This window comes from Ziziphus jujuba, chromosome 12 (genome assembly GCF_031755915.1).
Source record: "Ziziphus jujuba cultivar Dongzao chromosome 12, ASM3175591v1".
NCBI classification, from domain to species: domain Eukaryota; kingdom Viridiplantae; phylum Streptophyta; class Magnoliopsida; order Rosales; family Rhamnaceae; genus Ziziphus; species Ziziphus jujuba.
Genome location: NC_083390.1, coordinates 2,721,534 through 2,745,235, shown reverse-complemented (window position 1 = coordinate 2,745,235; position 23,702 = coordinate 2,721,534). Strand labels below are relative to the sequence as shown.

Here is a 23,702-nt window from a genome sequence, read left to right as displayed (position 1 = left end):
TGAACATTTATGTATGGAAATATTTGATAAAATACAACATTGTTGCAGTAACGAGTGCCATTCAAAGGCACTTCCCCTGTTTTAACTTTGGTTCACTAAGAAAATTTTCCAGTAGTTTTCGGTAGTTCGTGTTCCAAAAACTGACTTCATGAGCAATTTACAAGAAAAAAAATGTTAATATATATGAACAAATCATTTCACATTTTCGAGCAGATAACCATATGTTTTTCTGCTCCTAACCAAATCAATCAGATCAGCCTATATTTGAGCTTGAAAAACCTAACCACATTGGTTTAGTTATCAATTGTCACGCTGGAACTAGTAAGAAAATATTTTGATCTAATACACTGAATTTTGTTCACAAGAAATTATGAAAAATATTAATCCCACTATGCTATATGTCCTAGATGCTAGAACAACAACAAGGTCAAACATTACATATTGAGCTCAACGAGCTTCTAGTGTGGTTATAGTAACGCTATTACAAGAAACAGCTTCTGCTGAGCTAGACATTGAAGGATCAGGATTATGAGAGGCATTCTTTTGGAAAATATATGCAGGTGTGTTGGGTGGAGGAAGAGAGGTTTCATTAGCCAACATGAAAATAACAGCAGACATGGTCGGTCTATCTTTTGCACCTTCCTGCACACACAGTAGCCCGATGTGGATCCATTTTGAAACCTCCTTGGCAGAAAATGGCAGGCACAGCTTTGGATCAACTATATCCAACACTTTTCCTTCCATAATTCCCATATCTATATCACGCAGAAAGATGACTTTTCATTTTTAGTGTGATTGTCAAAGTAAGCAATCAAGAGTAAGGTTGTTTGTTTAAGAATAAGCATGCATTAATTAATGATAAAATGACTATTATAACAGTAATTTGTAATGACAAAGTGTATGTTAAAATGAGCCTATTTTTTTATAAATTGTTTGAAATGGTTTTCATTTTACACATATTTTTTCTTTAAGATCGCACTTCTATACTTGGAAGCTTAACTATCATTTGAAGCAAAAGTCCATCATACACAACTAAAGTAGAAACTACAAGGAAAAAAGTGAAAACAAATAACATAGATGCCACCAAATGAGCACTTGGAAATGCAAAACTTACATGTGCAATGAGGTTTGACCAGGAGCTTCCATTGACATAATCTGGCAAGGAGCTTCCATTGATATAATCTGTGTTCTTGCCACTAATGATCTCTAATAGCAAAACACCGAAGCTGAATACATCAGATTTTGTTGAATATAGCCCTTGCATTGCATACTCGGGTGACATGTAACCACTGCAGTCACACGATATAAAAACAAAAGCATATAATATTTTTCATTTCTTGTTCAAGTAAGTGAACCATAAATGAATAAATGTGATCACTTACAATGTACCAACTACTCTGTTTGTATTTGCTTGGATTTGGTCGTCTCCAAACATCCTAGCCATTCCAAAATCTGAAATTTTTGGATTCATTGAAGCATCTAGTAGAACATTGCTAGCTTTTAGATCCCTATGGATGATTTTCAGTCTTGAATCTTGATGAAGATACAAGATCCCACGAGCAATTCCAATAATAATTTCGAACCTCTTCGTCCAGTCCAAATGGGACCTTCTTGTTTTGTCTAGAACATATAGCATCAAAGCTTCAGTCAAGTGAATGTTCGGTTAAAGATGTACATGCATGATGAGAATGATAATATCTATGATTTTCATCTGTGAGACTTCAGTAAACTGGCAGTTGTTTTGAAAAATTCTTACCAAATATGAAGTAGTCCAAGCTTTTGTTTGGCATGTATTCATATATTAACATCTTCTCTTCCTTATGGATGCAACAACCCAAAAGCCTTACAAGATTTCTGTGCTGTAGTTTTGCTATCACCATCACTTCATTCTTAAACTCTTCCATTCCTTGTCTTGAATGTTTTGACAATCTTTTCACAGCTATGTCCTGTCCATCAACTAGTTGACCCTGAAATCATATAATTATGTCATTGAAATCCCATCTCCCCAGCTCTCTTCCTCAGTCATAATTTAATCAAGTTGTTTTAGTTCTAATCAAACACAATTTTCCTCGTACTTGTAAATATATTACTAAATATTAATCAAAGAGAATAAATTTCTTAATGATTTAGAGTAGTTAATTACCTTATAGACAGAACCAAATCCACCTCGTCCAAGCTTATTTGCAGCAGAGAAATTGTTTGTGGCAGTAATTAAGGTTTTTAGATCGAAAAATGGTAAATCTGGATGTCTTTTACTCTGGCCAAGCTTATCTTCCTCGGAGGATTCTTCAGAAGTAACGTTAGCATCATGGCACAGTTTACGAAGTCCTTGACACAAAAACAGAATTATCTGAGACTTTGCAGATCCTTCTTTTCAGAACAAGTGATAGTAGAAAAGCAAAAGATTGAATCAATATACATATATAGGCAGGTCATATGTCTCTCGCTTTCCTTTTTACTTGTAAATTGAAACCTTGAATTTACCTTATGTCACAATAGTAATTCCACCAGCTAAACCATAAGCCATTTAGCAAATAAAACACATAATCTTCCAACATAAAAGGTTAAGAAAATTAAATATTGTTTAGTACTTTTGACCTATTGTTCAATTGTCTCATTAATTACAAAGTAAAAAACAGAAATGTTTGCAATTTTAGTAGAAGAAAAAAGTGTAAGAGTAAGTTTGACATACCTCTTCTTTTCCTCTGTAGTAACCAGTATGCAAAGAAAATGATGCTGAACAAAATTGTGACACCAGAGACTACCAAAATGATAAGAGCCTTCTTACTAACAAGCATACCTTTCTGTTTCTTATCATACTGGGCTGAAAAAAAAAAAAAAAAAATGCGAAACAAAACAAAACTTAGATAATTAATTAAGAATTCAAAGTGAATACAGGGGAAGGAAAATTTAACAGTTAACATGCTCAAATTAAAGAGAGAGTACCTAACTCACGCTCATCAACACGAACGTATAAATCTTGACCACCAGCAGCTGTGAACTTTCTGGTATCAGTCAAATTCCCATGCCATAGTATACATCCACTCCCTCCTTCACTGATATTAGCACTGGCATAAGCAGCGCAACTGCAGTTCCTTAAGCACTCCTTTTCACATGCTTTCAAGCTCAAACCGCCACTAATCACTTTAACATTGGAAGTATCAGGAACTTTGACATTTTCCACATTCACAAACCCATCACCTTCACTGCAAATCAACGTCCCGGGCTTCCTTACACAGCCATGTTTTGCATCTCTCATGTACCATTCAGCAGGAGACCCGGGTTCGAATCCCGGCAAACAAGTGCACTCGAACTGTTCAGCATTGCTACTGTCACAAAGGCCAAATGCACCACAATGATCATATTGGTCACAGCGGTCTGTGGGTGCCGACCACACTCCATTCCATTCTTGCTCACCTTGATCGTACCACCAATTGAAGCGTTCAACAATTCCAGACTCAAATACAACAATTCTTGACAGGACTGCGGAGTTGAGCACACCCCACATTTGACTGATTTCATTGTTGTCGTTCACAAAACTCAAATTGAAAATGAATTTACCAGCCATGGCAGGTATACCACTCCATCCGATCCCATTCCAGTGACCAGCTCTCCACCATGGAATCTGATCTTTGTACAAGAACTGCTGAGGGGACCCACTTGGCTCAATCCTATAAGTGTAATTTCCTGATCCTGGATCATCTTCAGACTTCCAGGATGTCAGGAACCGATTCAGTCCAGTTCTTCGATCTATCCCAAGTTTCATGTTTGGAAGCATTGTGTCCGTTGGGTGGTCAAAACTCTGCCATATAACCTGTTTCGTGATGTTATGGAGCAAAACAAGGTTGCCTGAGTCCAATAGCTGAGCTACACAGTAACTTGCAGGTGAACATGCTGAAGAAGAAGCATTTGTGGACCAGACAACCTCAGCTGTTTGATTAGTCCTGTTTTGGTAGAGTACGAGGTTTCCATTAGTTGTATCGATGGAGAGAAAACCAGAGGAATCATTTATAGGATTGTTTCTGTTAGCAACCCACACAACAGTTTGCCCTGGAATTTTGTGGTACCAAATTCCAACATAGCTGTAATTTGATTTGCCTGGTCTGAAAAATCCAAGTGCAAAGGTTCCGCCGCTGGAGACTAGAACATTATTATCTGTGGCTCTAATTGGTTGGGTATTTATGGATATTGTATCCAAGCAATTATAAAGTCCGAAAAGAAGGAATTGAAACAGTATTCTATAGTGAATCATACCCTGTACTGCAAACTTGATAATCTTTATTACTGATATGAGTTTGGAGCCTTTTTTTTGAAAAAATTTGCATATTAGTGAAGTTGTCGATTCATATTTTACATTAAGCTTGCTCAAGAGGAAGCCATAGATGCAACAAAAGAAAAAGTGACCCAGCTGATTTGTCAGCAAGGCATAAAGTCCAAGTGATAATTCAATAACAAGACGGCAATTGTGTAATTACTAAATACAAAATAAAATGACAATTTCAAACTGATGACGTTTAAGCCAATTACTATCAATTCTCAACTGTAAATATCTTCTGGAATCTTTTATTTGACAATTTCATATAGATATCACCAACTCTCATTTTTTTTCCCATTAGTAATAAAATCTCACCATATTTTGGCTGCTATTATTATTATAATTATTATTATTATTATTCATTTTGTTTATTTTATTTATTTATTAATATTTTTAGTTAAGATGATATTAATTATATCAATTTTTTTTTTTTTTTAGAGAGATTAATTATATCATTGGTGGTATAGGGAAAAAAAAAATGACAAAAGCTGGATTCATGTTTGCGAATCCATAAATGAATGAAAGTGAGGGCTTTTTGGTTTGGAATTTATCTTTACAGTAGGGGTACAATCAATTTAATTTGTACCCAATTATAATAAATTAAAAATTAAATAAATAATTCGCCCAAATAAATAAATAGAACAGAGCAAACAGAGGAGGGGATGAAGATAAAACCAACTTTCAGAAACCGAAATTCTTTTACAGGTTGAGAAATTCTAATAATATATGGTCCATATCCCCATTGGCATTTAGACTTTCCCTTCAAACAAAAATAGGGTGTTCCCAGGGAAAAAAAAAAAAGAATTCGATACAAAAACCAAAAATAGGGCCGGAACGTCCCTTTTATAACTATCATTCTCCTTTTACACATGTTTTTTTCTCATTGGTTTATAATTTAGTAGAAGGTTACATCTTTATTAGATTTACTGTACTTGCTATTAAAATAGTTAAAGATTTTTTCTTTTTTTGCTAAAATAAAGATGACAGTTTTTACACGTAAAAGTGTCTTTCATCATGAGACTTTCTTAAGAGAAAATTCCATCTAATGTTGTATGATATTTGGCCGAATAACAATTATGCTCAAAACTTCAACACTTTGTATTTTTTGAGCCAACCAAATAATGCATAAAGTTTCTTTCATTTCAGATTAAGTTGATTTCTTTATGGTCTATTTTAAGTTTACGTGTCAAAATAAATATAAGACATCTTGATGCAGACCATATAACTAATCAGCTTGCAGCAGCTCCAATTTTTAACATCTTTATAACTGGATATCTTTTTCTTGAAACTCATCTTTATTGTTTGAGATCGGCATTATATAAGATTAATTTTTTATATTGGATGGACTTCATAAGTTTTTTGTCAAAATAGATTCCCATAACTTATTGAACACTTTGTTCAAAAATAGCTACTATAGTGGAATGTTTGGGTGATTATACCCTACCCAGCAAGTATGTAATTATTGATTCCTCACTGTCAAAAAAAGTGGGATTTTTTGACAAATTGTGTAACTCTAAACTAACTGGCCGCTTATACTTGAAAGCCCAAATAGCTAGATACAAGTCTTTTAAGCTACCAAAAGCAAAGGTCCTATAGTGTGTAATAGTTATTATAGCACTATTCTGTAATGTGACTTTTATTGGTTAAAAAAAATCCAATAAATATATGTAATATATTGCAACTTGAGCATGGAATAACAATGGGAATGAATTAATTATGTGCATTGTTGTCTATTCATTAGGCATCATTTGTGTGGCTTTGCAAACAGTTAGAAAAAATAAAAGCCAACAAGGACACAAACCAAAAACAGAGAACAAAGAACAACGATACATCCCTAATTTTTTATCTTCACAAGGATTGGATATTTGGATTTATATTTTTGAAACTAGCTTTATTCACCTACAAATTGGATCAATTCTCAAGCAAAATTCTCTTCAAATTCAGTGCTATCATAGATTCTCGAAGCCCAAAGTTGGATTTGCTAGCTTCTTGAATTCTATATGATAATTAATACTCTCTCTAAAAAATGTTTTGGTTTTATTACTGTTGCAATTTAAGCCTTATTTTTTTGTCCTTTGTTTCTGCCTGCAACAAAATCTAGCTAGCTCTCCTCTACGATCAATCGGCAACAAAATCTAGTACCAAATTTAGTGCTCTTTGATTAATATTTAGTACCAAATTTAAAAGGACAAACTCTGCGTGATTAGAACTAAAACAGTTTGGTTAAATTATAATGCCAGAGTAAGAGAGCTTGAGAGAGAGGGGATTTCATGCCCCATATATATATATAGATATAGATATAACTGGTGTATGATTTCAGGGTCAACTAGTGAATGGACGGGAAATAGCTGTGAAAAGGTTATCAAAGCATTCGGGACAAGGAATGGAAGAGTTTAAGAATGAAGTCACGGTGATAGCAAAACTGCAGTGCCGACACCTTGTGAGGCTTTTGGGCTGTTGCATCCATAAGGAAGAGAAGATGTCAATATATGAAATACTTGCCAAAAAAAAAGCTTGGACTATTTCATATTTGGTGACAATTTTTCAAACCAAACTACAAGTTTAGTAGAATTACACAGATGACAATCATGATTATTATCATTCCAATCATGCATTACATTTTTAACTGAGCACAAATCTAGACTGAAGCTTTATCGCTATATGTTCTAGATGCAACAAGAAGGTCACAGTTGGACTGGACAAAGCGGTTTGAAATTGTTATTGAATTGCTCGAGGGATCTTTTATCTTCACCAAGATTCAATGACTTAAAATCATCCACAGGGATCTAAAACCTAGCAATGTTCTGCAAGATGCTTGAATGGATCCAAAAATTTCAGATTTTGGAATGGCTAAGATGTGTCAGCCATTTTCTGCTCAGGAGGAAATGTCAAAACGCATTCAAGTTGGGCTACTATGTGTGCTGGAAGGTGCAACAGATCGAACGACAATGTGGCTTATGAAACCTCTCTTCCTCCACTTAACACACCTTTTATTTTCCAACAGAATACCTCACATTATGCCAACTCTTCAACGTCAAGATCAGGAGAACCTGTGTCTTTGATTAGCATTACCATAACTACACTTGAAGCTCGTTGAGCTCGATATATAAAGTTTTGACCTCCTTCTTTTGAATCTATAATATATAGCATGGCTGGAATGATTTGTTTCATAATTTCTTGCAGGTGCAAATGGATGTATTTGTATAAAAATATTTTCCTATTTGATCCAATGTGACAATTAATAATTAAGCTAATACAGTTAGACTTTTAAAACTCAAATATAGACCAAGTTGGTTAAGAACAAGTTGATAAACTATGTTCATATTTTTTGCCATGTATATTGCTCATTAAGGAAGTATTTGCAACACAAACAACCAAAAATTGCTTGAAAATTTTCATACTGAAGCAGAGCTAAAACAGGGGAGTGCCTTATTTGTATGCCAATAATTACAACTACAATATCTGTTTGCTGTAAGAATTCAATCAATTTGAACACAGGTGGTCACATAATTAATACTATATATGTTCGCACATATGAGAATTGAGATGTTACCCATGAAGATGTACATGTAACACCATGATCAGGACCTGATAGTTTGAGGAGGAAAATAAGCTGTACATTTCCAACTCTAAATTCCATCTCAGACAAACTTTACTTGCTCTGTAGCGTATGATTTATGCATCAAATATAGCATCTTAAATGAGGACGTTAAATTTTTACAACTTCCATTCAAATGTCAAAACTATAATTTTGCTTCCCGTTATTAGAGACGCTCTAAATTGTTGGTCCTATTCAGGATGAGCTTGTGGGTCACATTATAGAACTATGCTATAACCATTACACACTATAAGTCCTTTTGCTTCTAGTAGCTTAAAAGACATGTATCTAGCTATTTGGACTTTTTTGGTGGCTAGTTTAGTGTTAAGTTATATGTCAGACACTCATACTTACTTGACAGTGAGAAATCATTGTACCTACATGTTGTGTGAAGTCCCACATCGATTGGAAAGAAGAACGAAGTATGGCTTATAAGCGTGTGGATACCTTTTCCTTGTAGACGCATTTTAAACCCGTGAGGGTTGGGTTGTAAGAGGATTTTCCAGGCTTAAAGCGGACAATATTACATGCAGGTGGTCTGGCCCATCACAAATGGTATCAGAGCTGAACCCAGATCAGTGTGCCAGCGAGGACGCTAGACCTCAAGGGGGGAGGATTGTAAAGTCCCACATCCCTTGAAAAGGGGAACGAAGCATGGCTTAGGGGGGAGGATTGTAAAGTCCCACACTCTTGAAAAGGGGAACGAAGCATGGCTTATAAGCGTGTGGATACTTTTTCCTTCTAGACGCGTTTTAAATCCATGAGATGCGTTTTAAACCCGTGAGGGCTGGGTTGTAAAAGGATTTTCCAGGCTGGGTTGTAAAAGGATTTTCCAGGGCCAAAATGGTATGCGGGTGGTCTGGGCTGTCACATGCTGGGTAGGATAATCCCCCAAACAATATTCCAAACACAAGGATAAATATGATGAATATTATACATGACATCGTTACTTATATGTTAATTAATAATTAGCTTCATTTAAATCAATTTTAAGTTTAAAAAAATTAAATTTATAAATGGAAAAGTAAATGCTTAACACAATCTAATTAATGATTAACACATAAATATAGATCCCACTGATACAGATCACCCAACGGTGACAAAATATCATTCTCCAATGCACAATGCCCGTATAGTTAGGGAATTACTTGACTCATTTTTCAGCATATACCAACTTTGGGCCCTGTTGTCAACACATGGTGGCTTTTTTTCCAGCTAATAAACTCCTTTTCTCCGTTTTATCATACCCTTCCAATTTGACCGTATAGAATTTTCTATAGAGACATCAAGACTGAAATCTTGTCTTCCATTTGGTCTTGGTTAGTCGTTATAAGTGTTTGACGACTTTTGTGATCTTCAGCCAAGCCAAGTAAGAATATACTCTTTTGACCAATAAAACGTCCAAATTTTCAATATAGAAAATATCCATAGCTTTCATCGTCCAAGAAAAAATAAAAAATTACTCATAGCTTCATCCTTCAATAAAAAGAGGCATCATTGTCTTGCTTGGTCATAGATCAACGTATCCTTTGGTGAAATTTGACTTAACTGACCATATCAGCCAAGCCAAGTAAGAATTTACTATTTTGAACAAAAAAAGTTCCACTTGCTTCATCCTTCCATAAAAAGAGGCATCATGGTCTTGGTTGGTCATAGGTCAACGTATTCGTTGTGGAATTTGACTGAACTGACCATATCAGCCAAGTCAAGCAAGAAATATACTGTTTTGAACAATAAAAGTTCCATTATCTTCAGCCTTCCGTGAAAGGAGGCATCACTGTCTTGCTTGGTCATAGATCAACGTATCCGTTGGTGAAATTTGACTCAACTGACCATATTTTACTCCAGGGAGGCTTATCCAATGAAGTTATTCACCACAGATGCGATTGATTTAAACAGGGGTGGGATTCACAAACCAGAAGTCATAAATTAAGAGGAAGGGGTAAAATTGGAAAAGTAAGTTAAAAATACGGTGGCAAAGGAGTTTATTAGCGTGGCAATATCTATGGCTTCCCTTATTAAGCAAGCCTAATATAATAAAAATGAAGTGCAAGTTTTATATACAAATATTTTCAAGAAAAGCTCTTGAATCCGTTTTCAATATCATATTACTATTATGAATTATCTTCCACAGTTTATGATTCACCATGTATTGGTTCTGTTCCTTATTTTCAGACTTTGCACTTGCCTAGACACAATATCTATAAAATCCCATCCGATCAGAGAGGGTGATGTTTTAGTCTCCAGCAGAGATACTTTCGCACTTGGATTCTTCAGCAGATCAAATAATCACCGCTATGTTGGAATTTGGTATCACAAAATTCCAGGGCAAACAGTTGTCTGGGTTGCTAACGGAGATAATCCCATAAATGATTCCTTTTCTCACCATTGATACTACAAATGGAAACCTTGTACTCTACAAAACAAACAGGACAAATATTAATCAAACTGTCCAGGTTGTCTGGTCCACAAACGCTTCTTCAGCATGTTCACCAGCAATTGACTGTGTAGCTCAGCTATTGGACACGGGCAACCTTGTTTTGCTCCATAACATTAGTAAACATGTTATGTGGCAGAGTTTTGACCACCCAACAAACACAATCCTTCCAAGCATGAAAGTTGGGATAGATCGAAGAACTGGACTGAATAGGCTCATTACATCTTGGAAGTCAGAAGATGATCCAGGAACAGGAAATTACTCTTTTAGGATGAACCCAAGTGGGTTCCCTCAGCTGATCGTGTACAAAGGTCAGATTCCATGGTGGAGTGTTGGTCACTGGAATGGCATTGCATGGAATGGTGTACCAGCCTTAGCGGTTAAATTCCGCTTCCATGTGGGTTTTGTGGATGACAAAAATGAGACAGGTGGTGTGTGGGATGTCTTCGATTCGTCAATCTTGTCCCAATTTGTTGTAAATGAGTGTGGAAGAATTCAACTCTTTCTATGGTACGAGGGAGCTGAGCAAGGATGGAATGAAATGTGGTCAGCACCAACGGATCGCTGCGACCAATATGGACATTGCAGTTCATTTGGTCTTTGTGATAGTAGCAATCCCTCACAGTTTAAGTGCGCCTGCTTGCGGGGATACGAACCCAGGTCTCCTACCGAATGGTCCATGAGAGATGCAAACCATGGCTGTGTAAGGAAAACAGGGTCATTGATTTGCAGGGAAGGTGAAGGATTTGTTAAAGTGGCAAATGTAAAAGTTCCCGATACGCCTAGAGTTGAAGTGATTAGCAGCGGTTTTAGCTTGAAAGCATGTGAGAAGGAGTGCTTGAGGAACTGCAATTGCACAGCCTATGCCAGCGCTAATATTAGTAAAGAAGGGAGTGGATGTATACTATGGCATGGGAATTTGATTGATACCAGAAAGTTCACAGTCGATGCTGGTCAAGATTTGTACATTGCGTTGATGAGCATGAATTAGGTGCTTTCTTCTAAGCATAGAAAATTTTCTTTCCATATATTTAATTGAATTGTTATTCTTAACTAATTAGTAGTTTTTTTTTTTTTTTTACCAGCCAAGTATACCAAGAAATCTAAAGGTTTGCTTGCCGCTAAGTTGACTCATATTATACTGGTAATCTCTGCTGTAGCAATTTTGTTCGGCATCATCTTCTTAGCATATTGGCTTTTAAAGAGGAAAAGAAAAGGTATGTCAAACTTTTTTTTTTACAATTTTGTTTTCTACAAAGCTTTCAAACATTTCTGTTTTTTACTGTGTCAAATTCCTGCAACAACTCAACAGTAGGTCAAAAGTCAAGGTGTCCTAAACAATATTGAATTTGCTTATCATCTTGTGTTGTAAGACTATGTGTTTTATTTGCTATATGGCCTTTGGCCCTGTTGCTGGTGAAAATTACTGTGGTGACATAAAGTAAAATCAAGATTTCAATCTTCAAGTAAAAAAGGAGAGCCAGAGACATATATATATATATATATAGAGAGAGAGAGAGAGAGAGAGAGAGTAATAAAGATGGAATTATTTAGTCTTTTATTTCTCTGTTATCACTTCTTTTGTAAAAAAGGAGCTGAAGAGTGTGTGGTAATACTATCTTTGTGTCAAGGACAACATAATTTATTCCTCAATGCTAACATTACTTCCGGAGAATCGTCCAAGGAGAGGAATCTTGGGAAGAGTAAAATCATCTTACTGCCACGGACAATTTCTCTGCTACAAATAAGCTTGGACAAGGTGGATTTGGATCAGTCTATAAGGTAATTACTTAAACTAGATAGAATATTGAGAGGCATTATAATAATCATCTTACTTTTCATTTCACATGGCTTCCCATTTAGTGCTCTTTGATTAATATTTAGTACGAAATTTACAAGTCTAACGACAAAGTCTCCGTGATTAGAGCTGAAACACTTTCATTAAATTATGATACCAGAGTAAGAGAGTTTGGGAGGGAGAGGGGATTTTATGGCATATATCTGGTGTATGACTTCAGGGTCAACTAGTTAATGGACAGGAGATAGCTGTGAAAAGGTTATCAAAACATTCGGGACAAGGAATGGAAGAGTTTAAGAACGAAGTCATGTTGATTGCAAAACTACAGCACAGAAATCTAGTGAGGCTTTTGGGTTGTTGCATCCACAGGGAAGAGAAGATGTTAATATATGAATACTTACCAAACAAAAGCTTGGACTACTTTATATTTGGTAAGACTTTTTCAAAACAAACTATCAGTTTACTAAAATTGCACAAAAGAAAATCATGTATATTATCATTTCAATCATGCAATTACATTTTCATCTGAGCTTTAATCTAGACTGAAGCTTTGTTACTATGTGTTCCAGATGCAACGAGAAGGTCACATTTGGACTGGACAAAGCGGCTCGAAATTGTTACTGGAATTGCTCGAGGGATCTTATATCTTCACCAAGATTCAAGACTGAAAATCATCCACAGAGATCTGAAAGCTAGCAATGTTCTATTGGATGTTTCAATGAATCCAAAAATTTCAGATTTTGGAATGGCTAGGATGTTTGGAGACGACCAAACTCAAGCAAATACAAACAAAGTAGTTGGTACATAGTAAGTGATCATATTGATTATGGTATTCACCTATTTGGACCAAAGATGAACAAGATTATATGCTATTCTTTTCACACTGTGTGCCTACAGTGGTTATATGTCACCGGAATATGCAATGCAAGGGCTATACTCAACAAAATCTGATGTGTACAGCTTTGGTGTTTTGCTAATAGAGATCATTAGTGGCAGGAAGAACACAGATTACATCGATGGAAGCTCCTCGCCAAATCTCATTGCACATGTAAGTTTTGCTTTCTAAGTGCTCATTTGGTAGCCTATATGTTATTTGTTTTCAGATTTTTTTCTTTTAAGATTTTACTTTATTAGTTGTGCATGATGGGCTTTTGCTTCAAATGATAGTTAGGCTTCTAAGAACAACAGTTCAATCTTAAAGAAAAAAATATATGTAAAATGAAAGGCATTTCAAACTATTATAAAAAATAATAAAAAAAAAAGAAAAAAAGGCTCATGTTAGCATACATCTTTGTTATTGCAAATGACTAGTATAAGAGTCATTTTATCAATATTTAGGCATGCTTAGTCTTCAACAAACGACCTTATTATTAATTGCTTACTTTGAGAATCATACTAAAAATGAAAAGTCATTTTTTTGAGTGATATAAATATGGGAGTTATGGAAGGAAGGAAGAGTGTTGGATATGGTTGATCCAACACTTTGTCAGCCATTTTCTTCTCAGAAGATTTCAAAATGAAAAATGCATCCACATTGGGCTACTGTGTGTGCAGGAAGGTGTAACAGATCGACCGACAATGTCTGCTGTTATTGGTTCCACAACCCAACACACCTGCATTTATTTACCTAAAGAATACCTCTCCTAATGCAGACTCTTCGATGTCTAGATCATTAGAAGCTATTCTTTGAATAGCATCACCATAACTGCATTTGAAGCTCGTTGAGCTTAATGTATAATGTGTGACCTTCTTCTTGTTCTTCTACAATAATATTATATTGAATTAATTTAAAGAACCACATGTACCCATGCCACTAATATAATATTTGAAGAATAATTCATATAAAAGAACAGAGGAGTCATAAGTAGATTGATAAATGTTATAGAGGAAATAAGAATAAAGAGCTGTTTTTTTTGCCTTTTTCTTTATATCAAAAAAGGCTCTTTTATCATGGAAAATATGCTTTTTATTTTAAAAAGTCCCCTTGAAAATGCTCTTAACTCTATGAATGATTCTTACAAAATCAATCAATTAAAATCTATAAATTCTTTTAAATTCATTAACTCCTTTAAAATCTATCAAAATATTAATTGAATAGATTCCCTAGTTCATCAATTTATGATATGAAGACTTTAAACAAAAAGAGAAATAATAAGTTTCTAGGTGGTTTGAATTAATTTCTGTTGTCTGTCTAGCCTCTGAAATTTATCTAGGTTGAATGCAATTATAAATTTCAAAGTTTCTGCACTGAGATCTCAAACCGGATTGAATACTTGTATCTCTATAATTTTATATGATAAGGACATTATGATTACTTTATGGTAGGTGTTAAGATTCTATGGCTAATTGGCTCCTTCAATTTAAGAGAAAAAATCGATTTATGATAAATTGGCTCCTGTATTCCACCAGGACTTGCTGTCTAAGGTAGGTGTCGAGATTCTGATGGTTAAAGGCCTTGAGAATTTCTTCATATCTTATAGAAGAAGTAAAAGGCCTTGAGAATGTGGGGTTTAGTTTAGAAGAGAAATTGTTATAATTAATTATGTGAAAATCCAGTTAAAGAGATGATTATATATAATCCCCATGCAAATAATCTATGGATCATTTTATTTCATGCTCATATGGCATAGACCACCCCACCTGCTAAAGCAGAGAAATACGTGGATAACAGCTCATATTACAAATACAAAGCAAACATACACGAAATATATAGAGCCTTGAACCCTGGCTGGCGTACAACATCACATTTCTCACAGCTTAAGGGTTGCATATTGAACCATCACAGTAAGCATCCTCAACGGGACTGCGCCATCTCCCACCTGCTTTCTCTTTGAGATCAGGGGATGTTGATGATGATGAAGAATATGATGTTTCCTCCAATTACCAATATAATTATTACAACTAAAAAAGTTAGCTATAATAAAAACCATGCCCAAAATAACAAAAGACCCACTCCAATCTTCATCATTTTGCTCCTTTTGATCTCTTTTTCTACCTAAATCCAGGCATTATCTGCTTGGCATTGATGGTAAACCAGAAAAGAAAACATATATTTCCTGCGAATTTGTCAGCACATGTAGACATTGTATCACCACATACAGCCAAAAAGTACCAAATATTTTCATTGTAGTAATCACCATGAACATTTATGCATGGAAATATTTGATAAAATACAATAGTGTCACTGTAATTAGTGCCATTCAAAGGCAGTTCCCCTGTTTTAGCTCTGTTTCACTATGAAAATTTTCAAGTAGTTTTCGGAAGTTTGTGTTCCAAAGACTGACTTAATGAGCAATTTACAGGACAAAAAATGCTAACGTAGATGATCAAATCATTTCACGATAACCATGGGTTTTTCTGCTCTTAACCAAATCAATCAGATCACCCTATATTTGAGCTTGAAAAACCTAACCGCTTTGGTTTAGTTATCAATTGTCACATTGGATCTAATAAGAAAATATTTTGAACTATTACACCGATTTTCCTTCAGAAGAAATTATGAAAAATATCATTCCAACCACGCTACATGCTCTAGATGAAAGAACAACAAGAAGGTCAACCCTTATACATTAAGCTCAACGAGCTTCTAGTATAGTTATGGTATCGCTATTTGAAGAAACAGCTTTTGCTGAGATAACCATTAAAGAATCAGGAATATGAGAGGCATTCTTCTGGAAAATAAATGCAGGTGTGCTGGGTGGAGGAAGAGAGGTTTCATTAGCCAACATGAAAATAACAGCAGACATGGTCGGTCTAAATTTTGCACCTTCCTGCACGCACAGTAGCCCGATGTGGATGCATTTTGAAACCTCCTTGGCAGAAAATGGCAGGCACAGCTTTGGATCAACTACATCCAACACTTTTCCTTCCTTCCATAATTCCCATATCTATATCACTCAGAAAGATGACTATTCATTTTTAGTATGATTGTCAAAGTAAGCAATTAAGAGTAAGGTTGTTCATTTAAGACTAAGCATGCATTAATTAATGATAAAATGACTATTAATAATAAAATGACTATTATAATAGTATTTTATCCTTAATAGTCATTTGTAATGACAAAGTGTATGTTAAAATGAGCCTATTTTTTATAGATAGTTTGAAATGGTTTTCATTTTACACCTATTTTTTATTTAAGATTGCCTTTTTGTACTTGGAAGCCTAACTATCATTTGAAGCAAAAGCCCATCATATACTATTAAAGTAAAAACTACAAGAAAAAAACTGAAAACAAATAGCATAGTTGCTACCAAATGAGCACTTAGAAAGGCAAAACTTACATGCGCAATGAGGTTTGACCAGGAGCTTCCATTGATATAATCTGGCAAGGAGCTTCCGCTGATATAATCTGTGTTCTTCCTCCCACTAATGATCTCTAATAGCAAAACTCCAAAGCTGAACACATCAGATTTTGTTGAATAGAGCCCTTGCATTGCATACTCGGGTGACATGTAACCACTGCAGTCAAACGATATAAAAATAAAAACATATAATCTTGTTCATCTCTTGTTCAAGTAAGTGAACCATAAATGAATGAATGTGATCACTTACAATGTACCAACTACTCTGTTTGTATTTGCTTGAATTTGGTCATCTCCAAACATCCTAGCCATTCCAAAATCTGAAATTTTTGGATTCATTGAAGCATCTAGTAGAACATTGCTAGCTTTTAGATCCCTGTGGATGATTTTCAGTCTTGAATCTTGGTGAAGATACAAGATCCCACGAGCAATTCCAATAATAATTTAGAACCTCTTTGTCCAGTCCAAATGCAACCTTCTTGCTTCATCTAAAACATATAGCACCAAAACTTCAGCCTAGTGAATGTTCAGTTAAAGATGTACATGCATGATGAGAATGATAATATCCATGATTTCCCTATGCTCAACTTCGGTAAACTGATGGTTACCAAATATGAAGTAGTCCAAGCTTTTGTTTGGCATGTATTCATATATTAACATCTTCTCTTCCTTATGGATGCAACAACCCAAAAGCCTTACAAGATTTCTGTGCTGTAGTTTTGCTATCACCATGACTTCATTCTTAAACTCTTCCATTCCTTGTCTTGAATGTTGTGACAATCTTTTCACGGCTATCTCCTTTCCATCACCTAGTTGACCCTGAAATCACACATCAGTTTTATATATTTATGTTCTTGAAATCCCATCTCCCTAGATCTCTTCCTCTGTCATGATTTAATCAAATTGGTTCAGTTCTAGTCCAACACATTTTTCCTTGTACTTATAAAAATAGTGCTGAGCATTAATCAAAGAGCATACATTTCTCAATGATTTATAGTTAATTACCTTATAGACAGAACCAAATCCACCTCGTCCAAGCTTATTTGCAGCAGAGAAATTGTTTGTGGCAGTAATTAAGGTTTTAAGACCAAAAAATGGTAAATCCGGATGTCTTTTACTCTGGCCAAGCTTCTCCTCCTCGGAGGATTCTTCAGAAGTAACGTTAGCATCAGGGAACAGTTTACGATGTCCTTGACACAAAAACAGAATATGTTTGCAGCTCCTTTTCAGAACAAGGGATAGTAGTGAAGCAAAAGATTAAATCAATATGCATATATATGCGGGTTATATGTCTCTGTCTTTCCTTTTTACTTGTAAACTGAAACCTTGAATTTACCTTATGACACAGTAGTAATTCCACCAGCTAAACCGTAAGCCATTTAGCAAATAAAACACATAATCTTCCAACATAAAAGGGTAAGAGAATTAAATGTTGTTTAGGACATAATGACTTTTGACCTATTGTTCAATTGTCGTATTAATTAGAGACAACAAACAGAAATGTTTGCAATTTTAGTAGAAGACATGTAAGAATAAATTTGACATACCTCGTCTTTTCCTCTGTAGTAACCAGTATGCAAAGAAAATGATGCCGAACAAAATTAAGACACCAGAGACTACCAAAATGATAAGAGTCCTCTTGCTAACAAGCATACCTTTTTGTTTCTTGGCATACTGGGCTGAAACCCCAAAAACAAAAACAAAAACACAAAAAAAAACAAAAAAACAAAAAAAAAATATAGGGAACTTAGACAATTAGTTAAGAATTCAAAGTGAATACAGGGGAAAGAAAATTTCACGGTTAACATGCTCAACTTAAAGAGAAAGTACCTAACTCACGCTCATCAACACGAACGTATAAATCTTGACCACCAACAACTGTGAACTTTCTGGTATCAGTCAAATTCCCATGCCATAGTATGCATCCACTCCCTCCTCCACTAATATTGGCACTGGCATAAGCCGCGCAATTGCAGTTCCTCAAGCACTCCTTTTCACATGCTTTCAAGGTCAAACCGCCACTCATCACTTTAACATTAGAAGTATCAGGAACTTTGACATTTGCCACATTCACAAACCCATCACCTTCACTGCAAATCAACGTACCGGGTTTCCTTACACAGCCATGTTTTGCATCTCTCATGTACCATTCAGTAGCAGACTTGGGTTCAAATCCTGGCAAACAAGTGCACTCAAACTGTTCCGAATTGCTAGTGTCACAAAGACCAAATGCACCACATTGACCATATTGGTCACAGCGGTCTGCGGGCGCCGACCACACTCCATTCCATCCTTGCTCAACTTGATCGTACCACCAAGTAAAGCGTTCAAAAATTCCAGACTCAAATAGAACAACTCTTGACAAGATTGAGTGATTGAGCACAACCCACATATAACTGATTTCAGTGTTGTCGTTAACAAAAGTCGCACTGAAAAGGCGTTTACCAGCCATGGCAGGTACACCACTCCATCTCATCCCATTCCAGTGACCAGCTCTCCACCATGGAATCTGACCTTTGTACACGAACAGCTGAGGGGACCCACTTGGGTCAATCCTATAAGTGTAATTTCCTGATCCTGGATCATCTTCAGACTTCCAGGATGTCAGGAACCTATTCAGTCCAGTTCTTCGATCTATCCCAAATTTCATGTTTGGAAGCGCTGTGTCCGTTGGGTGGTCAAAACTCTGCCATATAACCTGTTTCGTGATGTTATGGAGCAAAACAAGGTTGCCTGAATCCAGTAGCTGAGCTGCACAGTCACTTGCTGGTGAACATGCTGAAGAAGAATCATTTGTGGACCAGACAACCTCGGCTGTTTGATTAGTCCTGTTTTGGTAGAGTACGAGGTTTCCATTCGTAGTATCGATGGAGAGAAAACCAGAGGAATCCTTTATTGGATTGTTTCTGTTAGCAACCCACACAACAGTTTGCTCTGGAATTTTGTGGTACCAAATTCCAACATAGCTGTAATTTGATTTGCCAGGTCTGAAAAATCCAAGTGCAAAGGTTCCACCGCTGGAGACTAAAATATCATTGTCTGTATCTCTAACTGGGCGGGTATTTATGGATATTGTATCTAAGCAATTACAAAGTCCGAAAAGGAGGAGTTGAAACAGTATCGTATAGTGAATCGTACCTTGTACTGCAAACTTCATAATCTTTATTACTGATTTGAGTTTTGAGCCTTTTTTGTTGAAAATATTTGCATATGAGAAAAGTTGTCGTTGATTCGTATTATATATTAAGCTTGCTTAAGGGGAAGTCATAGATGTAACAAAAGGAAAAGCGACCCAGCTGATTTGTCAGCAAGGCAAATTGACAAGTGGTAATTCCCAAACTAGATGGCACTTGTGTAATTACCAAATACAACATAAAATGACAATTTCAAACTGATGACGTTTAAGGCAATTACTATCAGTTCTCAACTGGGTCCGTAGATATCTTCTGAGATCTTTTATTTGACAATTTCATACCGATATCACCAACTCTCACTTTTGTCCCATTAGTAATAAAATCTCACCATATTTTGGCTGCCATTATTATTATTATTTATTTTGTTTATTTTATTTATTTATTACTATTTTTAATTAAGATGATATTAATTATATCATTGGTGGTATAGAAAAAAAAAATGCAAAAAGCTGGATTCATGTTTGCGAATACATAAATGAATGAAAGTGAGGGCTTTGGTTTGGAATCCATCTATATTGTACGGGTTACAGTTTAAATTATACCCACAACTCATAAATTAAAAAATAAATATATAATTCATCAAAATAAATAAACAATACAAAGCAAACAGATGAGGGGATGTAGATAAAACCAACTTTCACAAACCGAAATTCTTTTCAAGGTTGAGAAATTCTAATAATTTATGGGTCCACATCCCCATTGGCATTAGAGTTTCCCTTTCGTATTGTCTAGTACATTTAATATTTCTATACGCATGTTTTTTGTCATTGATTTGTAATTTAGTAGAAGGTTGCATCTTTATTAGATTTAATGTACTTGTTATCAAAATAGTTAAAGACGGCAGTTTTTTACAAGTAAATGTGTCTTTCATCATAGTTGACCAAATTCCATCTCATATTGTCTTATCATAGTTGACCAAATTACAATAATGTTTAAAAATTCCATCTAATATTGTCTTATCATAGTTGACCAAATTACAATAATGTTTAAAAATTCAACACTTTGTATTTTTTTGAGCCAACCAAATAATGCATAAGGTTACTTTAATTTCAGACTAATTAAGTTGATTTCTTTATGGTCTATTTTAAGTTTACGTATCAAAATAAACATAATACATCTTGATGCGGACCATATAGCTAATCAGCTTGCAGCAGCTCCAATTTTTAACATCTTGATTATTGGATATCATTTTCTTGAAACTCATCCTTATTGTTTGAGATCCACATTGTATAAGATTAATTTTTTATATTTGATGGACTTTATTAATTTTTTATATTGGATGGACTTTATAAGTTTTTTGTCAAAATAGTTTTCAATAACTTATTGAACACTTCCTTCAACAATAGCTACTATTTAAAACCACCAATTTAGTATTGCTCTATTGGAACTTTGGGGGATTATACCCTTCCCAGCAAGTATGTAATTATTAATTCCTCACTGTCAAAAAAAGTGGGATTTTTTGGCAAATGGCTTAGTCTAAACTAACTGGCCACGTCTACTTGAAAGTCCAAATAGCTAGATACAAGTCCTTAGCTACTAAAAGCAAAGGTCTCATAGCGTGTAATAGTTATTATAGCACTGTTCTGTAATGTGACTTTTATTGGAAAAAAAATCCAATATATTGGAACTTGAGCATGGAAAAACAATGGGAATGAATTAATTGTGTGCACTATTGTCTAGTCATTAGGCATCATTGGTGTGGCTTTGCAAACACTAAGAAAAAATAAAAGCCAAAAAGGACACAAACCAAAAACAGAGAACAGAGAACAACGATACATCCCTAATTTTTTATCTTCACAAGGATTGGACATTTGGATTTATATTTTGAATCTAGTTTTATTCACCTTCAAATTGGATCAATTCTCAAGTAAAATTCTCTTCAAATTCAGTGCTATCATAGATTCTCGAACCCCAAAGTTGGATTTGCTAGCTTCTTGAATTCTATATGATAATTAATACTCTCTTTAAAAAAGTTTTGGTTTAATTACTGTTGCAATTTAAGCCTTATGTTTTTTGTCCTTTGTTTCTGCCCGCAACAAAATCCAGCTAGCTCTCCTCTACGATCAATCGGCAACAAAATCTAGTACCAAATTTAGTGCTCTTTGATTAATATTTAGTACCAAATTTAAAAGGACAAACTCTGCGTGATTAGAACTGAAACAGTTTGATTAAATTATAATGCCAGATTAAGAGAGCTTGGCAAAGAGGGGATTTCATGCCCCATATATATATATATAGATATAGATATAACTGGTGTATGATTTCAGGGTCAACTAGTGAATGGCCGGGAAATAGCTGTGAAAAGGTTATCAAAACATTCGGGACAAGGAATGGAAGAGTTTAAGAACAAAGTCATGTTGATTGCAAAACTACAGCACAGAAATCTAGTGAGGCTTTTGGGCATCCACAAGGAAGAGAAGATGTTAATATATGAATACTTACCAAACAAAAGCTTGGACTACTTTATATTTGGTAAGACTTTGTCAAAACAAACTATCAGTTTACTAAAATTGCACAAAAGAAAATCATATATATTATCATTTCAATCATGCAATTACATTTTCATCTGAGCTTTAATCTAGACTGAAGCTTTGTTACTATATGTTCCAGCTGCAACGAGAAGGTCGCATTTGGACAGGACAGAGCAGCTCGAAATTGTTACTGGAATTGCTCGAGGGATCTTATATCTTCACCAAGATTCAAGACTGAAAATCATCAACAGAGATCTAAAAGCTAGCAATGTTCTATTGGATGTTTCAATGAATCCAAAAATTTCAGATTTTGGAATGGCTAGGACGTTTGGAGACGACCAAATTCAAGCAAATACAAACAGGGTAGTTGGTACATAGTAAGTGATCATACTCATTATGATATCCACTTACTTGGACAAAAGATGAACAAGGTTATATGCTTTTCTTTTTATATTGTGTGCCTGCAGTGGTTACATGTCCCCCAAATATGCAATGCAAGGGCTATATTCAACAAAATCTGATGTGTTCAGCTTCGGTGTTTTGCTACTAGAGATCATCAGTGGCAAGAAGAACACAGATTTTATCAATGGAAGCTCCTTCCCAAATCTCATTGCACATGTAAGTTTTGCTTTCTAAGTGCTCATTTGGTAGCCTTTATGTTATTTGTTTTCAGTTTTTTTCTTTTAGCCTTTTACTTTAGTTGTGTATGATGAGCTTTTGCTTCGAATGATAGATAGGCTTCTAAGAACAAAAGTGCAATCTTAAAGAAAAAATATGTGTAAAATGAAGCCATTTCAAACTATTATAAAAAATAATAATAATAATAATAAGAAAAGGCTCATTTTAGCATACATCTTTGTCATTAAAAATGACTATTATAACAGTCATTTTATCAATATTTAGGCATGCTTAGTCTTCAACAAACGACCTTATTATTAATTGCTTACTTTGACAATCATACTAAAAATGAAAAGTCATCTTTTTGAGTGATACAGATATGGGAATTATGGAAGGAAGGAAGAGTGTTGGATATAGTTGATCCAACACTTTGTCAGCTATTTTCTGCTCAGGAGATTTCAAAATGCATCCACATTGGGCTACTGTGTGTGCAGGAAGGTGTAACAGATCGACCGACTATGTCTGCTGTTATTGGCATGTTGGCTAATGAAACCTCTCTTCCTCCACCCAACACACCTGCTTTTATTTGCCTAAAGAATACCTCTCATAATGCAGACTCTTCGATGTCTAGATCAGGAGAAGCTGCTTCCTTGAAGCTCGTTGAGCTTAATGTATAATGTGTGACCTTCTTCTTCTTCTAGAATAATATTATATTGAATTAATTTAAAGAACCACATGTACCCATGCCACTAATATAATATTTGAAGTATAATTCATATAAAAGAACAGAGGAGCTATAAATATATTGATAAATGTTATAGAGGAAATAAAAATAAAGTGCTTTTTTTTTTTTTTTTTGCTTTTTTCTTTTCTTTATATCAAAAAATGCTCTTTATTATGGAAAATATGCTCTTTATTTTAAAGAGTCCCCTTGAAGATGCTCTAAACTCTATGAAAGATTCTTACAAGA

At 35.0% G+C, this 23,702-nt stretch overlaps 4 protein-coding genes and 1 pseudogene across 5 annotated transcripts; 3 read left to right on the top strand and 2 right to left on the bottom strand.

Annotated features, from left to right (window-relative positions):
- Positions 1-319: 319 nt before the first annotated feature.
- Positions 320-4,439, bottom strand: LOC107428256 (G-type lectin S-receptor-like serine/threonine-protein kinase RKS1; annotated as a pseudogene).
- A 5,550-nt stretch (positions 4,440-9,989) lies between these two features.
- LOC125418650 (G-type lectin S-receptor-like serine/threonine-protein kinase At1g11410) lies at positions 9,990-12,511 on the top strand. The gene is made up of 2 exons (XM_048462700.2): positions 9,990-11,567; positions 11,982-12,511. Exon 1 carries the CDS (start codon positions 10,283-10,285, stop codon positions 11,339-11,341), a length of 1,059 nt encoding a protein of 352 aa, XP_048318657.1. The 5' UTR covers positions 9,990-10,282; the 3' UTR covers positions 11,342-11,567; positions 11,982-12,511.
- On the top strand, positions 12,061-13,963 carry LOC125418757 (cysteine-rich receptor-like protein kinase 10; the record flags this gene model as incomplete). Its single annotated transcript, XM_060813528.1, has 4 exons — positions 12,061-12,132; positions 12,369-12,579; positions 12,718-13,196; positions 13,703-13,963. Coding segments are annotated over 3 exons (522 nt in total), but the record flags the coding sequence as incomplete, so codon positions are not given.
- Positions 13,964-15,253: 1,290 nt separating this feature from the next.
- On the bottom strand, positions 15,254-19,655 carry LOC125418749 (G-type lectin S-receptor-like serine/threonine-protein kinase At1g11410). 2 transcript variants are annotated; one of them, XM_048463132.2, is made up of 7 exons: positions 18,280-19,655; positions 17,997-18,128; positions 17,455-17,639; positions 17,058-17,268; positions 16,700-16,937; positions 16,429-16,606; positions 15,254-16,035 (listed from the first exon to the last, which is right to left on the bottom strand). In XM_048463132.2, exons 1-5 carry the CDS (start codon positions 19,604-19,606, stop codon positions 16,894-16,896), a joined length of 1,899 nt encoding a protein of 632 aa, XP_048319089.2. In that variant the 5' UTR covers positions 19,607-19,655; the 3' UTR covers positions 15,254-16,035; positions 16,429-16,606; positions 16,700-16,893. The 2 variants fall into 2 exon arrangements, with proteins under 2 accessions (XP_048319089.2, XP_060669518.1); XM_060813535.1 differs by having other exon boundaries at positions 17,149-17,268.
- A 2,249-nt stretch (positions 19,656-21,904) lies between these two features.
- On the top strand, positions 21,905-23,409 carry LOC112493217 (cysteine-rich receptor-like protein kinase 34; the record flags this gene model as incomplete). Its single annotated transcript, XM_048462699.2, has 4 exons — positions 21,905-22,115; positions 22,254-22,491; positions 22,582-22,732; positions 23,110-23,409. Coding segments are annotated over 4 exons (900 nt in total), but the record flags the coding sequence as incomplete, so codon positions are not given.
- Positions 23,410-23,702: the final 293 nt, after the last annotated feature.